Here is a 22450-nt window from a genome sequence, read left to right as displayed (position 1 = left end):
GTAGCTTGTATTGCCAACATGTCGTGGAACATCTAGAGAGAAATCTTTTAAAAAATACACATCTCCTAAATTATTTATCATGCTGAAAAGTACATGAGTGAGCCACACCAATGTTACCTAGACACAAGGCACAAGTGCCAAGTGTCATAGTGCCCTAAAGTTTCTGCCATGGCAAGCTCCCAAAATCTAGCAACTTCCATACATAAATGACTTATTTTTAACAAATAAATTGAGAAACAAAGTAAAAACATCTCGCAAAAAAAAAAAGGAGCAGAAAATAATAAAAACATAAAGGGATTGTTTGGGAGCGTGAATCAGTGTGAATCGACGTGAATCGGTGCCAATTGGTGCATTTGGGAGGAGTGCTTTTTATGTGAATTAGAATACAATTCACGTCAAATACACCAAAAGGCACTTTTTTGAAATCACAATAAAACCATATGATTCCATTTCACATGGATTCCAATCGCCACCAATTCACAAGTCACAGTCATCTTTCTCACACTCTCTTCCAAATACAAGCTGCCAAAAACAATTTGGTGATTCCGATTACCGGATTGCCAATTTCCAATGGATTTCGATTACAGGCTTCCAAATACAAGTGATTCCGATTACCAGATTGCCAGATTCTAGTGGAATCCGATTACAAGATGTCAAACACAACCAATGATTCCAATTCACATGGATACTCATGGTAACTGCCAATGCATATCAAATACAAGCCACCAAACAACCCCAAATATCAAAGGGAAACATTTTTTGCCATATTAAAAAAATAATAATAATAAAAAATAAATAAATAAATAAAAGAACATGCACTTGGTTCTAATCAAAATCTAGTAGTCTAAACTATTAAAAACATCATTTAATAAACATTGAAAATCATCAATACTCATATCAAGAAATAACAGTACAAATAATAATATGAACATCGCTTGTTATCTTAAAGATTCGAAAAAACCCCAATAAAAGAACAAAAGAGCAAAATAATAAGACTTGTGATCTTTCCTTTAGTGGGATATGTATTTCTAATAAAAATAACAACCTAGAGTACTGGAGGGAGTCCAAATGAATAGTATCCTCAACACCAAGAAAAGTAGAGAAATGAGGCAAGCTTAAGGGCAAGGAGTGAGAAATCTTCAACCTGACAAAAAAAATATACGTATTAAAGAAATTGAAAAAGATTCAAGGAGGAATTAATGGAGAATATGATTAGTGTTTTAAGTATCGATGATATCAGGCGATATATCCCACGATATATCTTGTATCCCACATGTGCGATACGAAACGTACAAGTAGTGGGATATATCCCACGTGTTCGATCTGGTGAGCATTTTCAATTTTCGATCCTTTTTTTATACATATAAATCAATGTCAAATTGTTACAAATCCATTATTTTTTCATGTTTTGCATGAAAAATCATGGATTAGGAGCTTCGATTTTGAGATTTGGAGGAGATGGGCCGAGTTGCTGAAAATTGAAAAAAAAAAAATCAAATTTCTCTCAAATCGGTTGCAATCTTTGTGTCCAAACATAAAATCAAACATGTATGTAACATGATCTAGTGATTCTTCTTTTACTTTTGAATGTATTGCTTGTGTTTCCACACGTCTTCTTACATTTATAAATTATATGAATATACTTTAAATATACCTGTATCAATTCAATTAGACAGTGCATAGATTAGGACCCCATACAAAAACAAAAACAAAAAACCTATTATGTGCACTTGTTTTTTGTAATGTTTTGATTTATAAGTATGTATTGATGTCTTTTTTAACAATCACTGAAGTTTCATTGAAAAATTCGACCAATTTCCCAATGTTTCCAACAACAACAATGCATTACGTGATACAACTGATATATCCCATGCGATAACTGATATGTATCTGTATCCTAAGGGTGTGATACGTAACACAATACCGATATTTCAAACATTGAATATGATTAGACACCATGGTTTTAAGACTCAGACAAGTCCAACACAACTTGTTCGAGTCTATTCAGATTTGGTACTAACCGATCCAGTTCAATACCATGAGTCGCCCCCCACCCCCAAGTCACCCCAAGACTCGGGCGAGTTGCAACTCGACTCAAGACCAAACAAGTCAGTCCAAGTCGTCGAGTCTGTAAACCATGCTAACACATCGCTTAAAAGCATCCACCTCATAGCACTTTCCAAGACATCACTAGGAGTACATAAATTTTGAAGTATTGTGTGTGACAAGAAGTGTTCGAGTGTTAAAATTGCTCGATATTGGTTTCCAAATGACCCTCGGTTGTGCTTTTGCTACATATCTATTTTAGTTTTACTGACAACATTACATGTTGAACAAGTTAATAAAGAAAAGGAAACTGATTAAGAATTGTTTCCTGAGAAATATGAAACTGAAATACAAATTCTGCTAATAATCCACATGTTTAGCCTCATGGTCCGTATGGCCCCTGTGATGGAATCTCTCTTGACCAACTAGATCTATGGCCATGTTATCTTTTTACGACCATGAGTATCAATGGTCAGATAGCATAATCGGTCCATAAGTCATGACCAATGGATCTTATCAGATCGCTTCAAAGGAACAACTATCAACCAAATAGGCAATGGGACTTACCCTTCCAACTTCAGTTGAATAGTTTAGCTTGGGTAAACCAGGGAAGGGAGGGTAGGGGAGGGGGAGAAGGTTTTAAGAGTTCTTTCAGAGAAATTAAGCTATCACCTAATTTCTAGGAATTCACTATACCAACATCTAGTTCTCCAGGCCTTTTTGTCTCTTTCATGACTAGGCAGGACCACTTGCCGAATCAACTTGGACAGCAAATTGAGAGTTTGAGAGTCCAAAAGTAGAGTTTACATTTGTTCTTACTTCTTAGTTATTGTTGACAATAGGTGTCTAAACCAGTCCAAAAAGGAGTTGTACAGTTGGTTTGGCTTTACATAAGCATTGTAAGACACATGTTACAATTGATCTAACTATTTCATCATCATCATCATCATCATCTAAGCCTTATCCCAACTAATTGGGGTCCGTTACATGAGCCCTTTTCCCTCCATTCCACTCTAACAAGGCCCTAACTTCAATTAGATCATAGGTCATCAAGTCTTAATCAATGTTTTTAGTACCAGTATCGAAGGATGTATCGCACACTTGGGATACGTAAACACATCGAGTATCGCAATGGGAAATATCAGATGTATCGCATAATATATCGCTATTTTGGGGAAACATTAGGAAACTGGTCGAATTTTCAATGAAACTTTAAGGGATGTTAAAAAAGACATCATTATACACTTAGAAATCAAAATATCACCAAAAAAAAATGTACATAATAAGTTTTCTTTATATAGGGTCCAAAAACCTCCGCCAATCGGTAGATCAGCCTCCAAACTGTCCAATCTAATTTTTCTATACTCTAATTGCAATTCAAATGGGTGAAATGGAAAAATTTTCAGATTTTCTCCAAATTCATAAATTAGAGTGTAACTGATATTAAGATCAACCAAAATTTACAAACACTTGCAAAGTAAGGCTAACTAACCATTTATCAATTTAAGATTTTTTTTTTTTTTAACATTTATTTTTATATTTTTAATTTAAAAATAATTTTAAAAATCCAAAAACTCTGTTGAGCTGTAAATCAGCCTCCAACATGTCCAATGTGATTCTTTTCATACTCTAATTGCAATGTAAAAGGGTAAAACGGAGGAAATTTTGAATTTTCCTCAATTTCTCCCATTTTCCCAAATCCCCAAATCGAAGGTTGATATCCATGATTGAGCACGCAAAACATGCAAAATCATGGACCCATCTAAGTTCTATGATTCCACTGATTTACAGCAAAAAATAAAGGACTAAAATAAAATAAAATAAAAATCTCATCGTTTGAAAATCAGGCCCACTCGCTATCCAATCTCGATTTTTGCACAATAATCTAGTTGTTTCTCCAAAAATAGAAGAGAATTGATCGGGATTACTTTAAGAATGGACAAAAAGCAAAAGATTTGAGAAAAGGGGATTTTTTTAGAGTTTTTGGAAATTTTTTGAGAAAAAACAAAAGAGGGCTATCGCATGGGAAAGTACCGATGATACTATCAAATGTATCATCAATACCAAATAGTATATAACATCTGATAATGTGAAAATATCACCTTGTACTGACATATTGCCGATACAATCCAATATTTGGTGAAACCTGGTCCATTTCTTCTTCTTTTTTTTTTCTTGGTGAAACCTGGTCCATTCCTTTCTTGGTGAAACCTGGTCCATTCCTTTCTTTTCTTTTTTTTCTTTTTCTTTTTTTTCTCCTTTTGATCATTGAGACTCCCTCCCTCCCTCCCTCATCTCCTTTTTTTTTTAATGAAACCACTTATTTTTATGAAACCACTTAAACTATGATGTTGTACATGCAATGAAACCACTTAAACTATGATGCTGTACATGCAACCTGCCTCTGATTGTTCCCCTTCAAGATTCGAGCGAATCTAATGCCCCTAAGATAACTGTTTTTATCAATAGAAAACTGAAGTCAGGATATTGATGTTGTACATGCAACCTGCCTCTGATTGATGAAACCACTTAAACTATGATGTTGTACATGTTACCTGCCTCTGATTGTTCCCCTTCAAGATTCGAGAGAATCTAATGCCCCTGAGATGACTGTTTTTATCAATAGATAACTGAAGTCAGGATATTGATTAGTTTGACCAGAGAATTCCATTGTGTATTCATTCCAAATAGTCCAATTAGAGCTTGGCTTTCTTCTGCATAAAGTTCACAAGAAACCCCTCTAAAATTAAAATATTTTTTCCCCTTTTGAACAATTCCTCTAAAGTACAAATCTTAGCACCAATACAACAAATGAATTGGAATTTGCACAAGGCATAAAAAGCACAAGTAACTCATTTATTCATTAAAAAAAAAATCTACGAACCAATATTGGAGAACTTTTCAAATGACATGGTGGAATTGAAGTGAACATGTTAGTACTCTAGAGATATAAAGATGCACAAGTAGCTAGTCGCAAGTATCAGAGCAAATTTGAAGTTACAAGTTCACTTACAGGATGAAAAGGTGAGTCCGCTGGATGAAATTCAATCTTGTATTTTGGTTCACGAGAGCTACGCCCAAATGTTCCACCTAACACTCAAGAGTTATAGGAGCATTAGAAGTAACAAACTATACAGATTTTTAAGTTTTTGGTGAATGATCAAATAAAAAGATATAAATTAATAGGTAAGAAATATGGCAAGCAATTCGTCACAAGTATTAGTAGTTAGGCTATAGAAGACATTCAAGTACAACTCAACGTATGATACCAGGCCTAGAACAAACAATTTAGCGAAAGCAATCAAGCACAGATCGCTGTATGATCCAACACCCAGAACCCATTAGCAGAACTAATATTTTATTTAAGATTTTCTAAGTAAAATTTTGGTAGAATTGCCTTTCGAAAAGAATATAAAGTAGGTGGAAGCAAACAAGATACGCTCCAACTTTTGGAGGCCATTTCAAATCAAACATCTGCAAATAAGACAACAATAACGAAGAATGTGATGACAGTAACTCAACGAGTCTTGTCGATTTGGGACTGAGTCACAGTTACAAGAGAGTTTCCTAGCGACTGCGCTCAAAATCTGTTAACTAGTGTTGACTTGGCTGAGTTTTAAGTTGAATCACCAAGTTTTAGAACTATCGATATGGGTATCCCACTGGGAAAATACAATTCGTGTTTAGTTTTATGATTTCTACTATAAATATTTGACCCATTCTATTTAGTTTTATCAGGTAAGGTACTGTTTTAATCTTTCTGCATGCTAACCTTTACAACTTTGACAGTTCATGCACAAATTATGATAAGAATATAAGAAATTGTTAGAATTTTCAAACATAACCAGCCAAATACAATAGGTTAAAGTTAAAACATTTTCCACCAGTATCATGGTATATTTGGCACTAGAAGCAGTATTATTGATGCAGGGGCATCTTGGTGTGATTCCAAGAATACACCGCATCTCCACACTAGGGTGGGGTGGCTCACGAGGTGGGGTCTGTGAGATGCAAAATCGCCACGAGGTGGGGTCCACTGTGGGACCGTGTGACTCGGGGACCTGTTCAAAGCAGGGGTTGTCCACGTGGAGGTTGCTTGGGTTTGCCTAGGAGGACCTACATATAAGGATAAACTGGTCCTTCCCCATCAGCTTTGGAGCTTTTGGTGCATTGGTCAGTTGTTCAAATTGTCATATACAAATATCTAGATATCGTAGAATTTTTTCCGTGTTGGCCATTCACAATAGTAACCTTCTATGGATGGTCTAGATCACCACATGGTGGGAAAGAAGGTACGAGCTCCTAGGCAAACCTCATCCACAATTGTAATCAAACCAAGAGATAGAGCACTATCTAGCTCCCAACCTTCTATGCAACATTTTTGGGGGGTGTCGGAGCACAAGTGCAAGATATTCTATAGATCATATCCAGACCATGGTGTGATGTAACGGCCATTACGTAGAGGTAACAATGGCAACCGTTACACATTATGGGGTCGTAAAGGCCATAACAACAGTTATGGAAAATGACCCGTAAAGGCCGTTACTGTTGGGAAGCGTGGAAGTGTGAGCCCTCAAGATCTGACGGTCTACACGATATGGAACCCTCACAAAGCCGAAGATTAACGCTCCAGATCCAACGGCCCGCCTATCTACTACTGGAGCAGATGGGTCTATTCACGCCTCTGATCCTATGGTATAGATAGCCCTAGATCACAATATATGGATTAGATCGTCCCAAGAACAAGCCAAAATGGACATATTACTGTGCACACCATATCTCTCTTTATACTCTCGGTATTTCTTATGATTGATGTTTTTTACGAGAGAAAAGCTCATCCCTATTATAGAAAAGGATAGAGATGGGATGAGACCAGATTATCCAGTCTTCTCCATATCTCTCATCCAAAATAAAATCAATTTAAAGCAATACTTATATATATAAGAAAATATTGTTTGCAAAAGTCTAATAAAAATAACTCGATACTGTCGGCAGATAAGCCTTCAAGTGCGTTTTTATAATTCTAGAAACTTGGTGTAGCTGTCACGGGATCTTCCCCACGCAGATGTGTAATTTGAAATCAATCAAGCCGCTTTCCTAGCGTAACTGAGTCTGGCTAATCAAGGACCTTTCGTTATAGTACACTAAAGTAGCGACACTCAATCTCATCCTCATATACACAAGAGGAGGGTAGCTGAGGACACAAAGAGTCACCTACGGGACTGACTACTCGCACGTTGCAATGATTAGATCGAATCAAAGCAATATGTATGTAAAAGGTCCCTGCACGTGGCTACAATCCACGTCGTAAAGTAGACAATACTAGGTGTTTGTCGGGTCTACAATACGCAGGTCATTCTACATGAGGTACAACTCATCTCATAACCTCATAACCTAGCTATAAATTCAGGCCATAACATTGATCGCATGAAAAATGAATGGTGCGATTATGTTATTCGACTTTATTAGTCTCATCTTCAATCTTAAAAGATTGTAGGCGGATACGACTCACTCATATCCTCATCCTTTATTATTCACAATAAAGAGAAGTTCATACCTCAGTGTATGAACATGACCTCAAATGTACCTCTCTTGTACATTCAAGGTTGGTTAACCCGTGCGAGTGGGTGACCGGCCTGCCGACAAAAAATAGAAATCCTACATGATCTCAAGGTAAATACTGATGATCTACTTACCTAATTTATATTAGTGTTCAATACTGAATAAATGGAATGTGTTATTCATTAATGAAATATCAAATGTACTAAAAAAACAAGTACATCACTCAAGCTTTCATCAATCCCATCTGCGTCATGTGAACCTGAAATAGATCTTTGGCTATAGGTTTCGTCATGGGATCAACTATCATCTCCTTAGTAGGAATGTAGCTGAGAGCGACCTTCTTATCTCTCACGTGATCGCGAACGTAATGATACTTGATCTCAATGTCCTTAAACTTCTGGTGGTGTTTAGAGTCCTTTGTCAAATTAATGGCAGAAGAATTATCTATCTTCAGCGATATAGGCTGATGAACACTTGGTACAACACCCAGACCCAATAAAAATCTACGAACCCATACACACTCCTGAACTGCAACACAAAATGCAATGTACTCGGCCTCCATAGATGAAAGAGCTGTGGATGTCTGTTTCTTACTCGACCATGAGATAACTCCTCCTCCGAGTAAGAATACATATCTTGAAGTAGACTTTCCCTCGTCAGCGTCATTACCCCAAGCAGCATCATAATATCCTTTGAGCTCAAGGCTTGTGCCTTCATAACACAACATTAGGTCTTTTATTCCTCTGAGATAGCGGAATATACGTTTGATGGCTTGCCAATAAGGCTGTCCCGGGTTACTCTGATAACGGCTGACTATGCCAACTGCATAGCTAATATCCGGTCTGGTGCAAAGCATAACATACATTAAGCTCCCTACTACGCTTGCATAAGGTACTGAGGACATATCCAATTTCTCGGCTTCAGTCTAGAGACACGATTTCCTGTCTAACTTGGTAGCTTTATCCATAGGGGTTTCAACAACTTTTAAATTTTTCATCTTGAACCGCTTTAAGATCTTTTATATATAGGTGGCTTGAGACAAGCCTAAAAATTTCTTAGGGCGATCCCTGATGATTTTTACCCCAAGAATAAAGTTGGTTTCACCGAGGTCTTTCATCTCAAAGTTCAAGAATAGTCAATCTTTAGTCAATATCAACAATTGCATGTCATTATCAGCTAGCAGGATATCATCTACATATAGAGATAGTATCAGAAAAGATCTTCCAGACCATTTCATGTATACACAATGATCTTCTTCACTCATCATGAATCCAAAAGTGGTGATGGCTAAATGGAACCTCATGTACCACTGTCTTGAAGATTGCTTCAGCCCATAAATAGATTTCAACAACTTGCAGACTTTCTTTAGATGCTTTTTGTCCACATAACCCATGGGTTGTTGCATCTACATCTCTTCGTCCAAGTCACCATTTAAGAATACAGTCTTTACATCCATCTAATATAACTCTAAGTTTAAACTTGCGACAATGGACAAGATCATGCGGATTGAGGAGAACTTTGCAACAGGTGAAAAGGTCTCCTCGTAATCAATGCCTTCTTTTTGTGTAAACCTTTAGCAACTAATCGTGCTTTTTACTTGTCCACTATACCATCTGTCTTTTTTTAATCTTTAGTACTCACTTATTACTTATCGCTTTGCGATTGGAAGGCAGATCAACAAGTCCCTAGACTTTATTCTTTTCCATGGAAGCGATCTCTTCGTCCATAGCAATCACCCAATCGGCCGAGTTAGAAGATAATAATGCATCCTGATACGAATCAGGTTCATCATCATCAACCGCAACACAAGAGAATGTTTGCCCCTCAATATCGAAGTATCTTCGAAAAATCAATCATCTTTCGCTTCGACGTAACTCAGGAGCCTGCTGAGATGTCCTCCCACTTCCTGACAAACTATAGGAGCATCATCATCTTGAGAAGCAAAACTCTCACTCTCCTGAGATACATTGGGTATTTCAAAAAGTTCTATTGAAACCTTTTGCTACATTTGGCTGGGGTATCTATCTTCAACAAAGGTCATGTCACGGGATTCTATCTCAATCCATCGTCCATGGTCCTCGTAAACTAGAACGTATCCCTTTGAATGCATAGCGTACCTTATGAACACGCATTCAATGGTTTTACTATCAAGTTTACCTCTATGCGCAGTGGGTACCAAAACATATCCCAAAGATCGCCAAGGGCGTACATTGGCTAGAGAAGGAATCCTCTCAGACCACATCTCATATGGGGTCTTAGGAATGGATTTGGATGGGACTTTATTAAGAACATAGACAGTTGTAAACAGTGCGTCTCCCCAGAATGTGGTAGACAGATTGGCTTGTGCCATCATCAATCTAACCATGTCCAATAGTGTCCTATTCTTTTTCTCTGCAACACCATTTTATTGTGGAGTGTAAGCCATTGTGTACTGTTGAACAATGCCAACGTTTTCACAATATAATTTAAACGTTTCAGATGTATACTTGCCACCTCTATCAGATCGAAGGATTTTAATCTTTTTCTCAAGTTGATTTTCCACCTCAGCTTTATATTTAAGAAAACAATCAAAAGCCCCAGATTTGTGTGAGATGAGATACACATATCCATAGCGTGAGTAATCGCCAATGAAAGTGACAAAGTATTGACATCCATTTCTGGCATGTACATTGAAGGGTCCATAGATATCTAAATGGATTATCTCTAGTGTGCCCTTGGACCTAGCCGCTTTAGGAAATGGTTTCTTCGAAGTCTTCCCGAACACACAATGTTCACAAAATGGCAAATCAACTTTGGATAAGGAGTCTAACAAACCAGAACGTACTAGTCTTGTCATACGATCCTTTCCAATGTAACTTAACCTCGCGTGCCATTTTTGAGATTCAAATAATACAGTTTCATTCAACATGGCAGATAAAGCAAGAGGTGCATTATCACTATCTACGTCCAGAATAAATAAATCTGAAATTAAATTTTCCCATACAAAGATGAGGTTATTTAATCTCAAAGAAACTCTTGTCCCGGAAAATCAAATATCAAAACCATCAAATAATAACCTAGAAACAGAAATTAAATTCCGACGCATCCCCGATGCATAAAGAGTATCACAAAGGATTAGTGTTTGCCCTATGCGTGTACGGAGATAGGAAACGCCAATCTCTAGTACGTCTTCGACAGTGTTATTTCCCATATACATACGCCTTATAACTTCCCTTGGCTACAGGCCGAAATTCCTCGAGTCCTCGACGACTCATGTCACGTGCTTTGTTGCGCCTGAATCCAAAATCCACTCGTTAGATATAGTATCAATGAAAAGGATTTTAGAACAAACGCCTACAAACAAAGTATCTAGTGACTTAGGAATTACTGTCTTTTTATGAGCACACTGCCGAGCATAATAGCCGGAATTTCCGCAGACAAAGCAGACTATATGTCTTTTTCTGCTTCTTTCCATTCCCCTTCTTGAGATTTGGAGGAGGTGTTATGAACTTCTGTTCTTGGTTTTTCTTTTTCGCCTTCTTGCAAGCTTTGAACCGTTTCTTGTTAGCTTTCCACTTATGGGTCTCTGCTACAAAGGCCTTAGCTAAACCCGCCTGAATTGCATTCATTTCAACCTCACGTACCAAGTGGCCACAAGTCTCTGAACGTAGTGATAGAATCAGTATGGTTCAGAATTCTTTTGATTGGGGCCCAAGATTCAGGCAAGGAACGATGCATTGCTATCAGGGTATCCCAAATCGGTTACGTATTGGCCGTAACGGCCGATACGTAACGGTAACGGTGGGACCCGTTACGCGATACGGGGTCAAAACGGCCGTTACGGATTACTGCTGGCCGACGGCCGTCGGTACGGCCATAACGGCCGTTCTGAGACCTCATACGCCCTGGAAAAAAACAAAAACAAAAAAACAAAAAAACCTTACCTTTTTTGCTTTCTTCTCTTCTTCTTCTTTTCTTCTTCTTGTTCTTCTTCTTCTCGGGCAGCGTTGCGCCCTGCTGCGGCTTCTTCCTCTTCTTCTTCTTCTTCTTCCTCTCTCTCTCTCTCACTCTCTCTCCTTCCTGTTCTTCTTCTTCTTCCTCTCTCTCTCTCAATCTCTTCTTTCCCCCTTTCCCTCTTTTTGTCTTTTCTTTCCCTCTGTTTTTTCTTTTCGTTTCCCTCTCTCTCTTTTTTTTTTTTTTTTATTTCCAGCAGCGGTAGGTACGTGTCACGCAAAGACGAGCGCTGACACTCCTCGAGCTCCGAGTTGTACGAACGGTTCAAAGGAGATCAAAGTTATATCGGCTCCACGGTGATGTATTTATCACATCTACACCGTTCATCTATTTTCAGAGATCATTTGAGAGCACCAGCCAAAAAATAAATTATATCCAGAGATCATGTGGACCACGCCAAAAATAGCAGCAGAGATAATGATTTTCACAATTAATTCGTAGGGCGCACGGTAATGTTTATTGGGCCCCCGTAATGTATATATTTTACCTGTACCGTCCATCCATTTGCGACAATGGACAAGATCATGCGGATTGAGGAGAACTTTGCAACAGGTGAAAAGGTCTCCTCGTAATCAATGCCTTCTTTTTGTGTAAACCTTTAGCAACTAATCGTGCTTTTTACTTGTCCACTGTACCATCTGTCTTTTTTTTTATCTTTAGTACCCACTTATTATCTATCGCTTTGCAATTGGAAGGCAGATCAACAAGTCCCTAGACTTTATTCTTTTCCATGGAAGCGATCTCTTCGTCCATAGCAATCACCCAATCGGCCGAGTTAGAAGATAATAATGCATCCTGATACGAATCAGGTTCATCATCATCAACCGCAACGCAAGAGAATGTTTGCCCCTCAATATCGAAGTATCTTCAGAAAATCAATCCTCTTTCGCTTCGACATAACTCAGGAGCCTGCTGAGATGTCCTCCCACTTCCTGACAAACTATAGGAGCATCATCATCTTGAGAAGCAGAACTCTCACTCTCCTGAGATACATTGGGTATTTCAAAAAGTTTTATTGAAACCTTTTGCTACATTTGGCTGGGGTATCTATCTTCAACAAAGGTCATGTCACGAGATTCTATCTCAATCCATCGTCCATGGTCCTCGTAAACTAGAACGTATCCCTTTGAATGCATAGCGTACCTTATGAACACGCATTCAATGGTTTTACTATCAAGTTTACCTCTATGCGCAGTGGGTACCAAAACATATCCCAAAGATCGCCAAGGGCGTACGTTGGCTAGAGAAGGAATCCTCCCAGACCACATCTCATATGGGGTCTTAGGAATGGATTTGGATGAGACTTTATTAAGGACATAGACAGTTGTAAACAGTGCGTCTCCTCAGAATGTGGTAGACAGATTGGCTTGTGCCATCATCAATCTAACCATGTCCAATAGTGTCCTATTCTTTTTCTCTGCAACACCATTTTGTTGTGAAGTGTAAGCCATTGTGTACTGCTGAACAATGCCAACGTTTTCACAATATAATTTAAACGTTTCAGATGTATACTCGCCACCTCTATCAGATCGAAGGATTTTAATCTTTTTCTCAAGTTGATTTTCCACCTCAGCTTTATATTTAAGAAAATAATCAAAAGCCCCAGATTTGTGTGAGATGAGATACACATATCCATAGCGTGAGTAATCGCCAATGAAAGTGACAAAGTATTGACATCCATTTCTGGCAAGTACATTGAAGGGTCCATAGATATCTGAATGGATTATCTCTAGTGTACCATTGGACCTAGCCGCTTTAGGAACGGTATCTTCGAAGTCTTCCCGAACACACAATGTTCACAAAATGGCAAATTAACTTTGGATAAGGAGTCTAACAAACCAGAACGTACTAGTCTTGTCATATGATCCTTTCCAATGTAACCTAACCTCGCGTGCCATTTTTGAGATTCAAATAATACAGTTTCATTCAACATGGCAGATAAAGCAAGAGGTGTATTATCACTATCTACGTCCAGAATAAATAAATCTGAAATTAAATTTTCCCATACAAAGATGAGGTTATTTAATCTCAAAGAAACTCGTCCCGGAAAATCAAATATCAAAACCATCAAATAATAACCTAGAAACAGAAATTAAATTCCGCATCCCCGATGCATAAAGAGTATCACAAAGGATTAGTGTTTGCCCTATGCGCTTACGGAAATAGGAAACGCCAATCTCTAGTACGTCTTCGACAGTGTTATTTCCCATATACACCTTGTAACTTCCCTTGGCTACAGGCCGGAATTCCTCGAGTCCTCGTCAACTCCATGTCACGTGCTTTGTTGTGCCTGAATCCAAAATCCAGTCGTTAGATATAGTATCAACGAAAATGATTTCAGAACAAACGCTTACATACAAAGTATCTAGTGACTTAGGAATTACCGTTTTTTTATGGGCGTACTGCCGAGCATAATAGCCGGAATTTCCGCGGACAAAGCAGACTATATTTGTCTTTTTCTGCTTTTTTCCATTCTCCTTCTTGAGATTTGAAGGAGGTGTTGTGGTCTTCTGTTCTTGGTTATTCTTTTTCGCCTTCTTGCGAGCTTTGAACCGTTTCTTGTTAGCTTTCCACTTATGGGTCTCTGCTACAAAGGCCTTAGCTAAACTCACCTGAATTGCATTCATTTCAACCTCACGTACCAAGTGGCCACAAAAGTCTCTGAACGTAGTGATAGAATCAGTATGGTTCAGAATTCTTTTGATTGGGGCTCAAGATTCAGGCAAGGAACGATGCATTGCTATCATCTTTTGATTTTTAGTCAATTTACACCCAACATTCCTAAGGGCACCTATTATCTGCTCCATCTTACAGATATGATCTTTGATGGGGCAGCCAACTGGCATCCTATACACCTGGAATTTTAATTCCATTGCCCGAACTTTCGCATCTGACTTCTACACATAGGCATTTGTCAGTGCTTTCCAGATTCCCTTAGCGATGTCATGCACTTCATACGTAGGTATAAGTTCTCTGTGCATAGTGCTAATAAGGACATTATGGGCTGAACGATTCTGTTTATGCCACTTATTGTAGCGGGTCGTTGTAGTCCTATGTTCTCTTAAATTTTCGTTTTTAGCCAGTATGGATTCCTCTTGAACCTCATTGAGTGTGTGCGATATGTCGTCCTCGTCCAGAAGGCTTCGCACCGCGCGAGACCAGTCTTCGTAGTTGTTACCGTCGAAATGTTGTCCTTTCAGTTGTTCAGCGATTAACACTTTGATCGCCATCTCTACATTGCATAAGTATCATTACTTAGCTATGATCTAAGGTATTGACACTAATCATCAGCATTTCTACGTGTTATATAAATTTTCAAAGTATAAAAGTAGTCAACACATTTAACGAGATCTGAAAGTCCACATACCCAAATGGGCGGTGTAGAACAATCAAGTTCTCTTTTTAAGATGAAACTGATGCTTTTATAAAATTATATTTGTATAACGTGCAACCTTCCATTACAGATTGCATGCATCATTTGGTGGAGGAGAATTAACTCTCTTTATGGCATGCACTTCAATTTTTTTTAATCTGATGATAATGATTATATGTGTGAAATAAGTGACTCTTTGTGTCCTCAGCTACCCTCCTCTTGTGTATATGAGGATGAGATTGAGTGTCGCCACTTTAGTGTACTATGATGAAAGGTCCTTGATTGGCCAGACGCAGTTACGCTAGGAAAGCGGCTTGATTGATTCCAAATTACACATCTACGTGGGGAAGATCCCGTGACAACTACACCAAGTTTCTAGAACTATAAATACGCACTTGAAGACTTATCCGCCGACAGTATCGAGTTGTTTTTATAAGACTTTTGCAAACAATATTTTCTTAAAAGCATATATATAAGTATTGCTTTAAATTGATTTTAGTCGAAGTTTGTGAAAAATCGTGTTTTCAGAATAACTCGATAAGTTGGATAAGTGCGTATGTTCGCCGAGTACTCCAGATTGGGAGTAAACTCCATCTGGTGTGGTCATGCGGACTAGGACAGGCATTGCAAAGCTTGGGTTATTGAGTACTAGTTCGGTGGTCACTTAGTACTTAAGCACCTGTGAGAAGATTACGATGATCCATCTGGTCCCACGCCTCTGATTCTTTTGATCGCAATGTTTGGTTTTTTATTGTTATTAGGCGAGTTAGATGAACAAATTTTTGTGCCTATCCCACAATGTGATTGAGTGGGAGATGTTAGACGTAGGCCAGTGGGGCCCACTAGTGAGCAATCACTAGTGGGTGGGTCCCATGTTTTTAGGCCTCTTCCAGCCTCTTTTTTCAGTTGGTTTTTTCAAATTCAAAATTGAATTTGATTTTGGATGGGAGATAGGGAGAAGACCGGATAATCTGGTTTCATCCCATCTCTATCCTTTTCTATAAAAGGGACAAGCTTTTCTCTCGTAAAAAGCATCAATCATAAGAAATACCGAGAGTATAAAAAGAAATATAGTGTGCACAGTAATCTGTCCATTTTGGCTTGTTCTTGGAATGATCTAATCCATATATCGTGATCCGGGGCCATCTATACCGTAGGATCAGAGGGGTGAATAGACTCATCTACTCCAGTAGTAGATAGGCATGCCGTTGGATCTGGAGCCTTAATCGTCGGCTTTGTGAGGGTTCCATATCGTGTAGATCGTCAGATCTTGAGAAGCAGAATTACTCTAATAGCACTGTTGGGAAGCGTGGAAGTGTGAGCCCTCAAGATCTGACGGTCTACACGATATGGAACCCTCACAAAGCCGAAGATTAACGCTCCAGATCCAACAACCCGCCTATCTACTACTGGAGCAAATGGGTCTATTCACCCCTTTAATCTTATGGTATAGATGGCCCCAAATCACGATCTATGGATTAGATCGTCTCAAGAACAAGCCATAATGGACAGATTATTGTGCACACTATATCTCTCTTTATACTCTCGGTATTTCTAATGATTGATGCTTTTTACGAGAGAAAAGCTCATCCCTTTTATTGAAAAGGATGGAGATGAGATGAGACCAGATTATCCGGTCTTCTCCCTATCTCCCATCCAAAATCAAATTCAATTTTGAATTTGAAAAAACCAACTGAAAAAGGAGGAGGCCGGAAGAGGCCTAAAAACATGGGACCCACCCACTAGTGATTGCTCACCAATGGGCCCCATTGGCCTACGTCCAACAGTTACATCCCCTGTGACCGTTACCACCCCCAATAAGGCCGTAACAGCCTTGTTATAGGGTCAATACAAGTTTTTTTGCGGGTTTTCTTCCAAAAAAGAAAAAAGAGCCCGTATCGTAAAGGTAACAGCGGTGGCTATTACAGCCATCATTACCGTTATGGAATACCTTGACTCCAAACTTCACAACTTCCATTACTAGCCTCATTAATAATGTTTTCAAAGAGATGCATCCCTTACTTTACCAAGAACGTATATTGCCCGTGGCATTACAAGGACTTCAATACTCATAGTGGCACATGATCAACAGTTTTGAGGCCTAATCATTTGGTTTCCCTTAACATAACTTTGGTGGAAGTACACCTGCATTATTTAGTGCACAAAATGGGAACAGGGAGCAATGAAGCATCTATTTCAAAAAGTAACCGTGTAAAGGCTTAGAAAATGGGAGGGGAGCACGAGTCTGAGTGTGAGTTCGAAGCAGAAGTGACCCCTTGGTAGAAGGTTCCTACAACTAGGGTTTGGCACTCCTTAACACAGCTACTTGCACCACTTAGGTTTTTTCTATTTTGAGGACACTTCTACATATAAATAACACTTTTATACTTTAATTATTGTTTTATTTTCTGGGATACCTTTGATAGTGGAATGGCGGAACAAGATTCATGTAGCATGCCCCAGTTAATTGGGATAAGGCTTTGATGATAATGATGGTTTTCTAGGATACTTTACATATAATAATTATAATACACCATTAAAAACATGTCTTAATACCTCATTATATTTCTAGACTTGTCAGTGAATAAGGCTCTTCTAGTCATCGTGTTCAATGCACTGTGTCCGAGCCAATTGAAAGAAAAAAAAAAAAAGGATACAACTGATTTTGTGGAGAAGAAGCAGGAAAGATGATCACAAGAATAAATGCTGAGAAGATTACAGGCAACAGTGCTACAATTTCAGATGGACTGGTCAACTAATGGCATTCTATAGGAACCCCATACCTTGTCTTGATGGTTGCAAATAGCTACATGAATGACTAGTTCATTGGTTCAACAGGAACTATGCACTTCTGAGGTATATGATATATTCATACAGAATCCTAATATTCCTATTTTGTATCTTGATAAAGATACGGCATTATCCAGAAGCATTGCGCCGCAATTTGTAAATCCCATTGTGCTGAAAAGTGCACACGGGTGTGTTCAGGTATTCCGAAAAGGTTCATTTGTATCCCACGAAGGGTTGTTTTCTCTTGACAGCAGAACCATCTTTGAATTGCATGAAGTGATGTCAATTGCATCTCTATTCCAGAGTCCATCTCTGAACAATAATGGGTGCTATTTGGACCCATCCCTGCAACCACATGCCAAACATGGGATAAGGGAGATCCAACTGGATCATGACTTGCTTTCTTCTCTAAGAAAGGAAGGAGACCAATCTCCACATAATAAGAGAATATACACGCATCCCATGTCAAAGAGGGTCTCCCTTTGAACACCATGTCAAAGAGGTGTTCAAAGGTTGAGAATGCTCAGTTTCACCCTACCATGGTCTGCAGCAAAGGTGCAGTCTTGGATTTATCGATCAAGAACCAGAAAATAAATAAATAAATGAATGAATGAACAGAGTGAGAATAGAAGATCCCAAGAATAAGATAGTGGGACAAAAAGGAGGAGAGATGGGTGTTATTTAGAGAGAAAATTATGAAGAAAGCAAGTAGACTTTGGAAGCAAAGGCTGGGGATATATGAACCGAAAAAACTAACTACATAAAGAGAGTGGAGAAGAGAAGTGATTAGGTAATCTAAAGGTAAGAATCACACACAAAAGAAATAAGGTGGTGGAGGCATGAAGTACAGAAGGTAATTAGGAAAAAGAGGATAAAGACTGGTAAATAGTAGAAATGAGGAAAAGCTCGAAACATGTAAAATGTTAAAAGGAAGCGAAGAAAGCAGTCATGCCAAATTTTAAGGCATGATTTGGATTATCAGATAGGTTAAAAACTACAGTAGGAGACAGTTATTTGAAGAGCAAAATTACAAAGGAGAAAAGCAGAAACATAAACCAGATTAAATGCATCAAGAGTGAGAACCAGAGGGTCCTGGTAAAAGGCTGTGAGATTAGGGAGAGACTACTTTTACAGGTTGACGAATGAAGATTGAAGCATGGGGATAGATCTAAGAGGAGGCCCAGACAATAGGGAAGGGTACTGTGAAAGGGCATGTGTATTATCAATTTAAGGGACCGTAGCTATAGCAACAATGAAAGAAGGAAATGCTGTGGGCAGATGAGATGTCAAAAGAGGTGTAGGTGATTCAGTACAAACTTGGTTTGGTTAGAAGAGAAATGTTCCAATGCTCTTAGAGCACCATAAGTTATAGTGCTCCTAGTTGCATCTGTCATTGGGACAGCCAATCAATCGATCTGAACTGTTTATTAAGTCCAGAACGCATATTATGGGCTAACATGCAAAAACCACATTGATCTGGATGATCCAATCCACCTCTAATTTGTTCTTATTTTTGTAGTCATCCTTTTTCCAAGTCATGGATGGGATAGTTAGAATTGCCCGAGAAAAGTGGCTCTTTAGAATCATAAGCAATTTATGATGGGCTCCAACAAATAGATTGATCGAATTGTTGATTGGACCTATTTTTGTGTAAATGATCTGGACCATCCAATTAAAGGCTAAAAGACAAGAGTGGTATGGGCATATGGCTGTCAGGTTATTGCAACATTTGCATGGTAGCCCATAAAATCCAAGTTGGACCTAATGTACAGTCTAGATCGAGAGATTGGGCTAAGTGTCCCAGTGCAACTAGAAGCACTATAACTTCTAGTTAGAATATACCGATTAATTAACATAGGCCCCACTTGACTAGACCTAGAAAATTCCTCCGACATGTTTAGCATTTAAAATTAAATTCAACCAGAATTTCACTCATGTGTGTGTGTGTGTGTGTGTCCTATCATCTTGCATGATTGATGAACAAAGAAGTACAACTACATGAAGGATTGTTCTTCTTTTTCTTTTTTTTAACAGATGAAAATTTTATTAGCCCTCAAAGCGAGGAAAGAAAGCAAAAGGAGAAAACTACAAAGGGAAAGGGACAGCAGGCACTGCCTTAACGAAGGCTGCCCACTCTGCCACCAAATGAATCACTTTACAAATGACCTCCTTAGCCCCCTCCTCATTTCTGAAACATCTACCATCTCTGGCCTTCCAAATAACTCAAAGAACCGCCAAAATGAGCAAATGCCAAACCGCTTTCCCAGCCTTGCCGACTCCACCTCCATGCCAAGCCCACAAGAGATCGTTCATCTTCTTCGGCATAACCCAATCCGTGTGGAGAAGAGAAAGGAAAAACTCCCAAACCTTAGTAACAAAAAGACAGTGAATAAAAAAGTGATCGATCGATTCCTCATTCTCCATACACATCAAACAAATATTCGGAAGGACGAGAGTGCGTCTTTGCAGGTTATCAATAGTGAGAATCCTCTTCCTCCCAACCAGCCACACAAAGGCAGCAACCCAAGGTAAGAAGGATTATTCTCACAAGATGGAGTTGAGAATAGAAATCCTTCAAACCATGTCTATCTTTATCTTAAGATAATCTAGATGAGCATAAAACAGACCCTCATCAAGCCTTGTCTGCACCATTTGGGATCAGCTTTACGGACATAACTTCACCAATTGAAATAGGAATTCTCATGGTCTCTAGGTGAAAGTTCGATGACCGGCCCCCCAGCTAACGTCAACCCTCCTATAGTAGGGGTGGGGATTGGTAGGTGCAATTGCTACCAAGCAAAGTTTCTGGACCAATATGATAATAATTTAGTAACTAAGCATACTGTGATTATGTTTGACTCTTGTGAACAGGTACTTCATTCATATCAAGCGTCATAGACAATGGTCAAGCCATTCTCTTTCTGTTGTGATTTTTGAAAACTTAGGATTATTCCATTTCGCAACAAAAATTAAGTAATCAGACATTTGGCATCTAATTCAGCTAAAACCATTAAAAACCAACTGCCTAAATTACATAAAACCATAGATCACTCTCTCCTTATGGAAAACAAAAGGCCCAAAAACACAAGCGAATTGAATTATGAACATTCAATTTAATGAGGAAATGGTAAAAATATCCCACAATCCATAATGAGGACTAGTTCTCAAATTGCATTTGAAAGGACTAGAGAGCCCAGGAACTGTTTGTTCGGACCCGGATTTTGAACTACTGGGGGATGGGCCTGACGGACTGCCCACATTCTTTTTTCTTTTTTGGCTTCAATCGAGCATTGTGAACTGTAGAGAGGAACCTAACCACAGTTTGGTGCTCAGTCCCTCTATATGAATCCTAAGGAAGGAAACTACAATTTGTTTTCTCCACTTCATTAGACTGATTAGTGTAATTCAATTCAACGGCGCATTGGAACGCCCCTTAAAGCTCTCGAACTGGTTCATCACAAACCAGATAAACATAATCAGAGCAATTAAAACCCAACTCCATAAATTTTATAAACCTCATATCATTTTATCTATCAAGATTTTTTTAAAAAAATAAAAATTAATTAATTAAATAGAAGAAGAAGAAGAAGAAGAAAACTAAAAGATCTAAAGCTCTGGAATCAAGATATCGCACAAACCAAGCGGGCATAAATAAGAGGTTTTAAATGAAATTCAGCTAAAACAATCAAAACACAACTCCTGTTTTCTTAGAATGGAGAGATTAAGAAGCTAAATATTTCAAAATAATAAGAATAATAATAATAAAGGAAAGGGGCGAGAGTAGGAAGGGTAGAGAAGATACCTGCATGAGCAGGGTAGATCTGCTCGGCCAGACCATGGCTGAAGAAGAGAATGAAGAAGAGTAGGAGAAGGAGACAGAAGAATCTCATGTTTGACTTTTTGAAATTTCTGCTATCTCAGAAATCAAAATCAGAGAAAGAGAGAGGAAGCGAATTTTTATTAGAGTTTGATTTTTAAAGAAGCGAAGAGAGAGAAATAGCATTGGTAATACGAGAAGAGGAACTACGGACGCGATTTGGCTGTGACCCCAACGCAAGCCAGCTAGCTGATGCAAGAGCTCTGCGGGCCCCACCATGATGTATGTGTTTTATCCACACTGTCCATCCATTTTTCAAGATCATTTTAGTTCATGATCAAAAAAATGTGACAGATCCAAAGCTCAAATGGACCACAAGACAGGAAACAGTAGAGATAATGATCTCCACCGTTGAAACCTTTCTAAGGCCTACAATGATGGTTATTTGTCATCCATCCGGTTCATAAAGTCACATAACCATTGATGGAGCGAAAAAACAAATATCATCTTGATCCAAAACTTCTGTAACCCCTAAGAAGTTTTCAAAGGTAATCATTCGATATCCACTATTTCTTGTGGTGTGGTCTACCTACGTATTGGGTCTACCTAATTTTTGAGTTTATAATATAAAATTATCTAGAAAAATGGATGGACGGCATGGATAAACTATAAACATCATGACGGGTCCACGGAGCTTTGACATCAGCTTGCTAGATGGTATTGAGATCAATAGCCAAACTGTGTCCAAGAAATCCATGATACCTGACCGAGGCTTCGCAGTGTAGTCGGGTTTTTGAAGTCCTGAATCTCCTTCACTGGATTTCACATCCGATGGAACAAGCCATAAAATATACCCAATAAGATAATCA

The 22450-nt window shown here is 38.6% G+C and overlaps 1 protein-coding gene across 1 annotated transcript in view; it reads right to left on the bottom strand.

Moving 5' to 3' along the window:
- The window catches only part of LOC131216858 (protein OS-9 homolog), a 28264-nt gene extending 6504 nt beyond the window's left edge, over positions 1-21760 (bottom strand). The window contains exons 1-2 of the mRNA XM_058211448.1: positions 21567-21760; positions 5060-5136 (exon numbers count right to left, since the gene is read on the bottom strand). Coding sequence (XP_058067431.1) covers positions 5060-5136; positions 21567-21654 — 165 coding nt within the window. The 5' untranslated portion in view covers positions 21655-21760. The remainder of the gene's footprint in view (positions 1-5059; positions 5137-21566) is intronic.
- Between the last annotated feature and the right edge of the window lie 690 nt (positions 21761-22450).

Source organism: Magnolia sinica, chromosome 10 (genome assembly GCF_029962835.1).
Source record: "Magnolia sinica isolate HGM2019 chromosome 10, MsV1, whole genome shotgun sequence".
Classification (NCBI taxonomy): Eukaryota; Viridiplantae; Streptophyta; class Magnoliopsida; order Magnoliales; family Magnoliaceae; genus Magnolia; species Magnolia sinica.
This window is presented reverse-complemented; position numbering and strand designations above follow the sequence as displayed.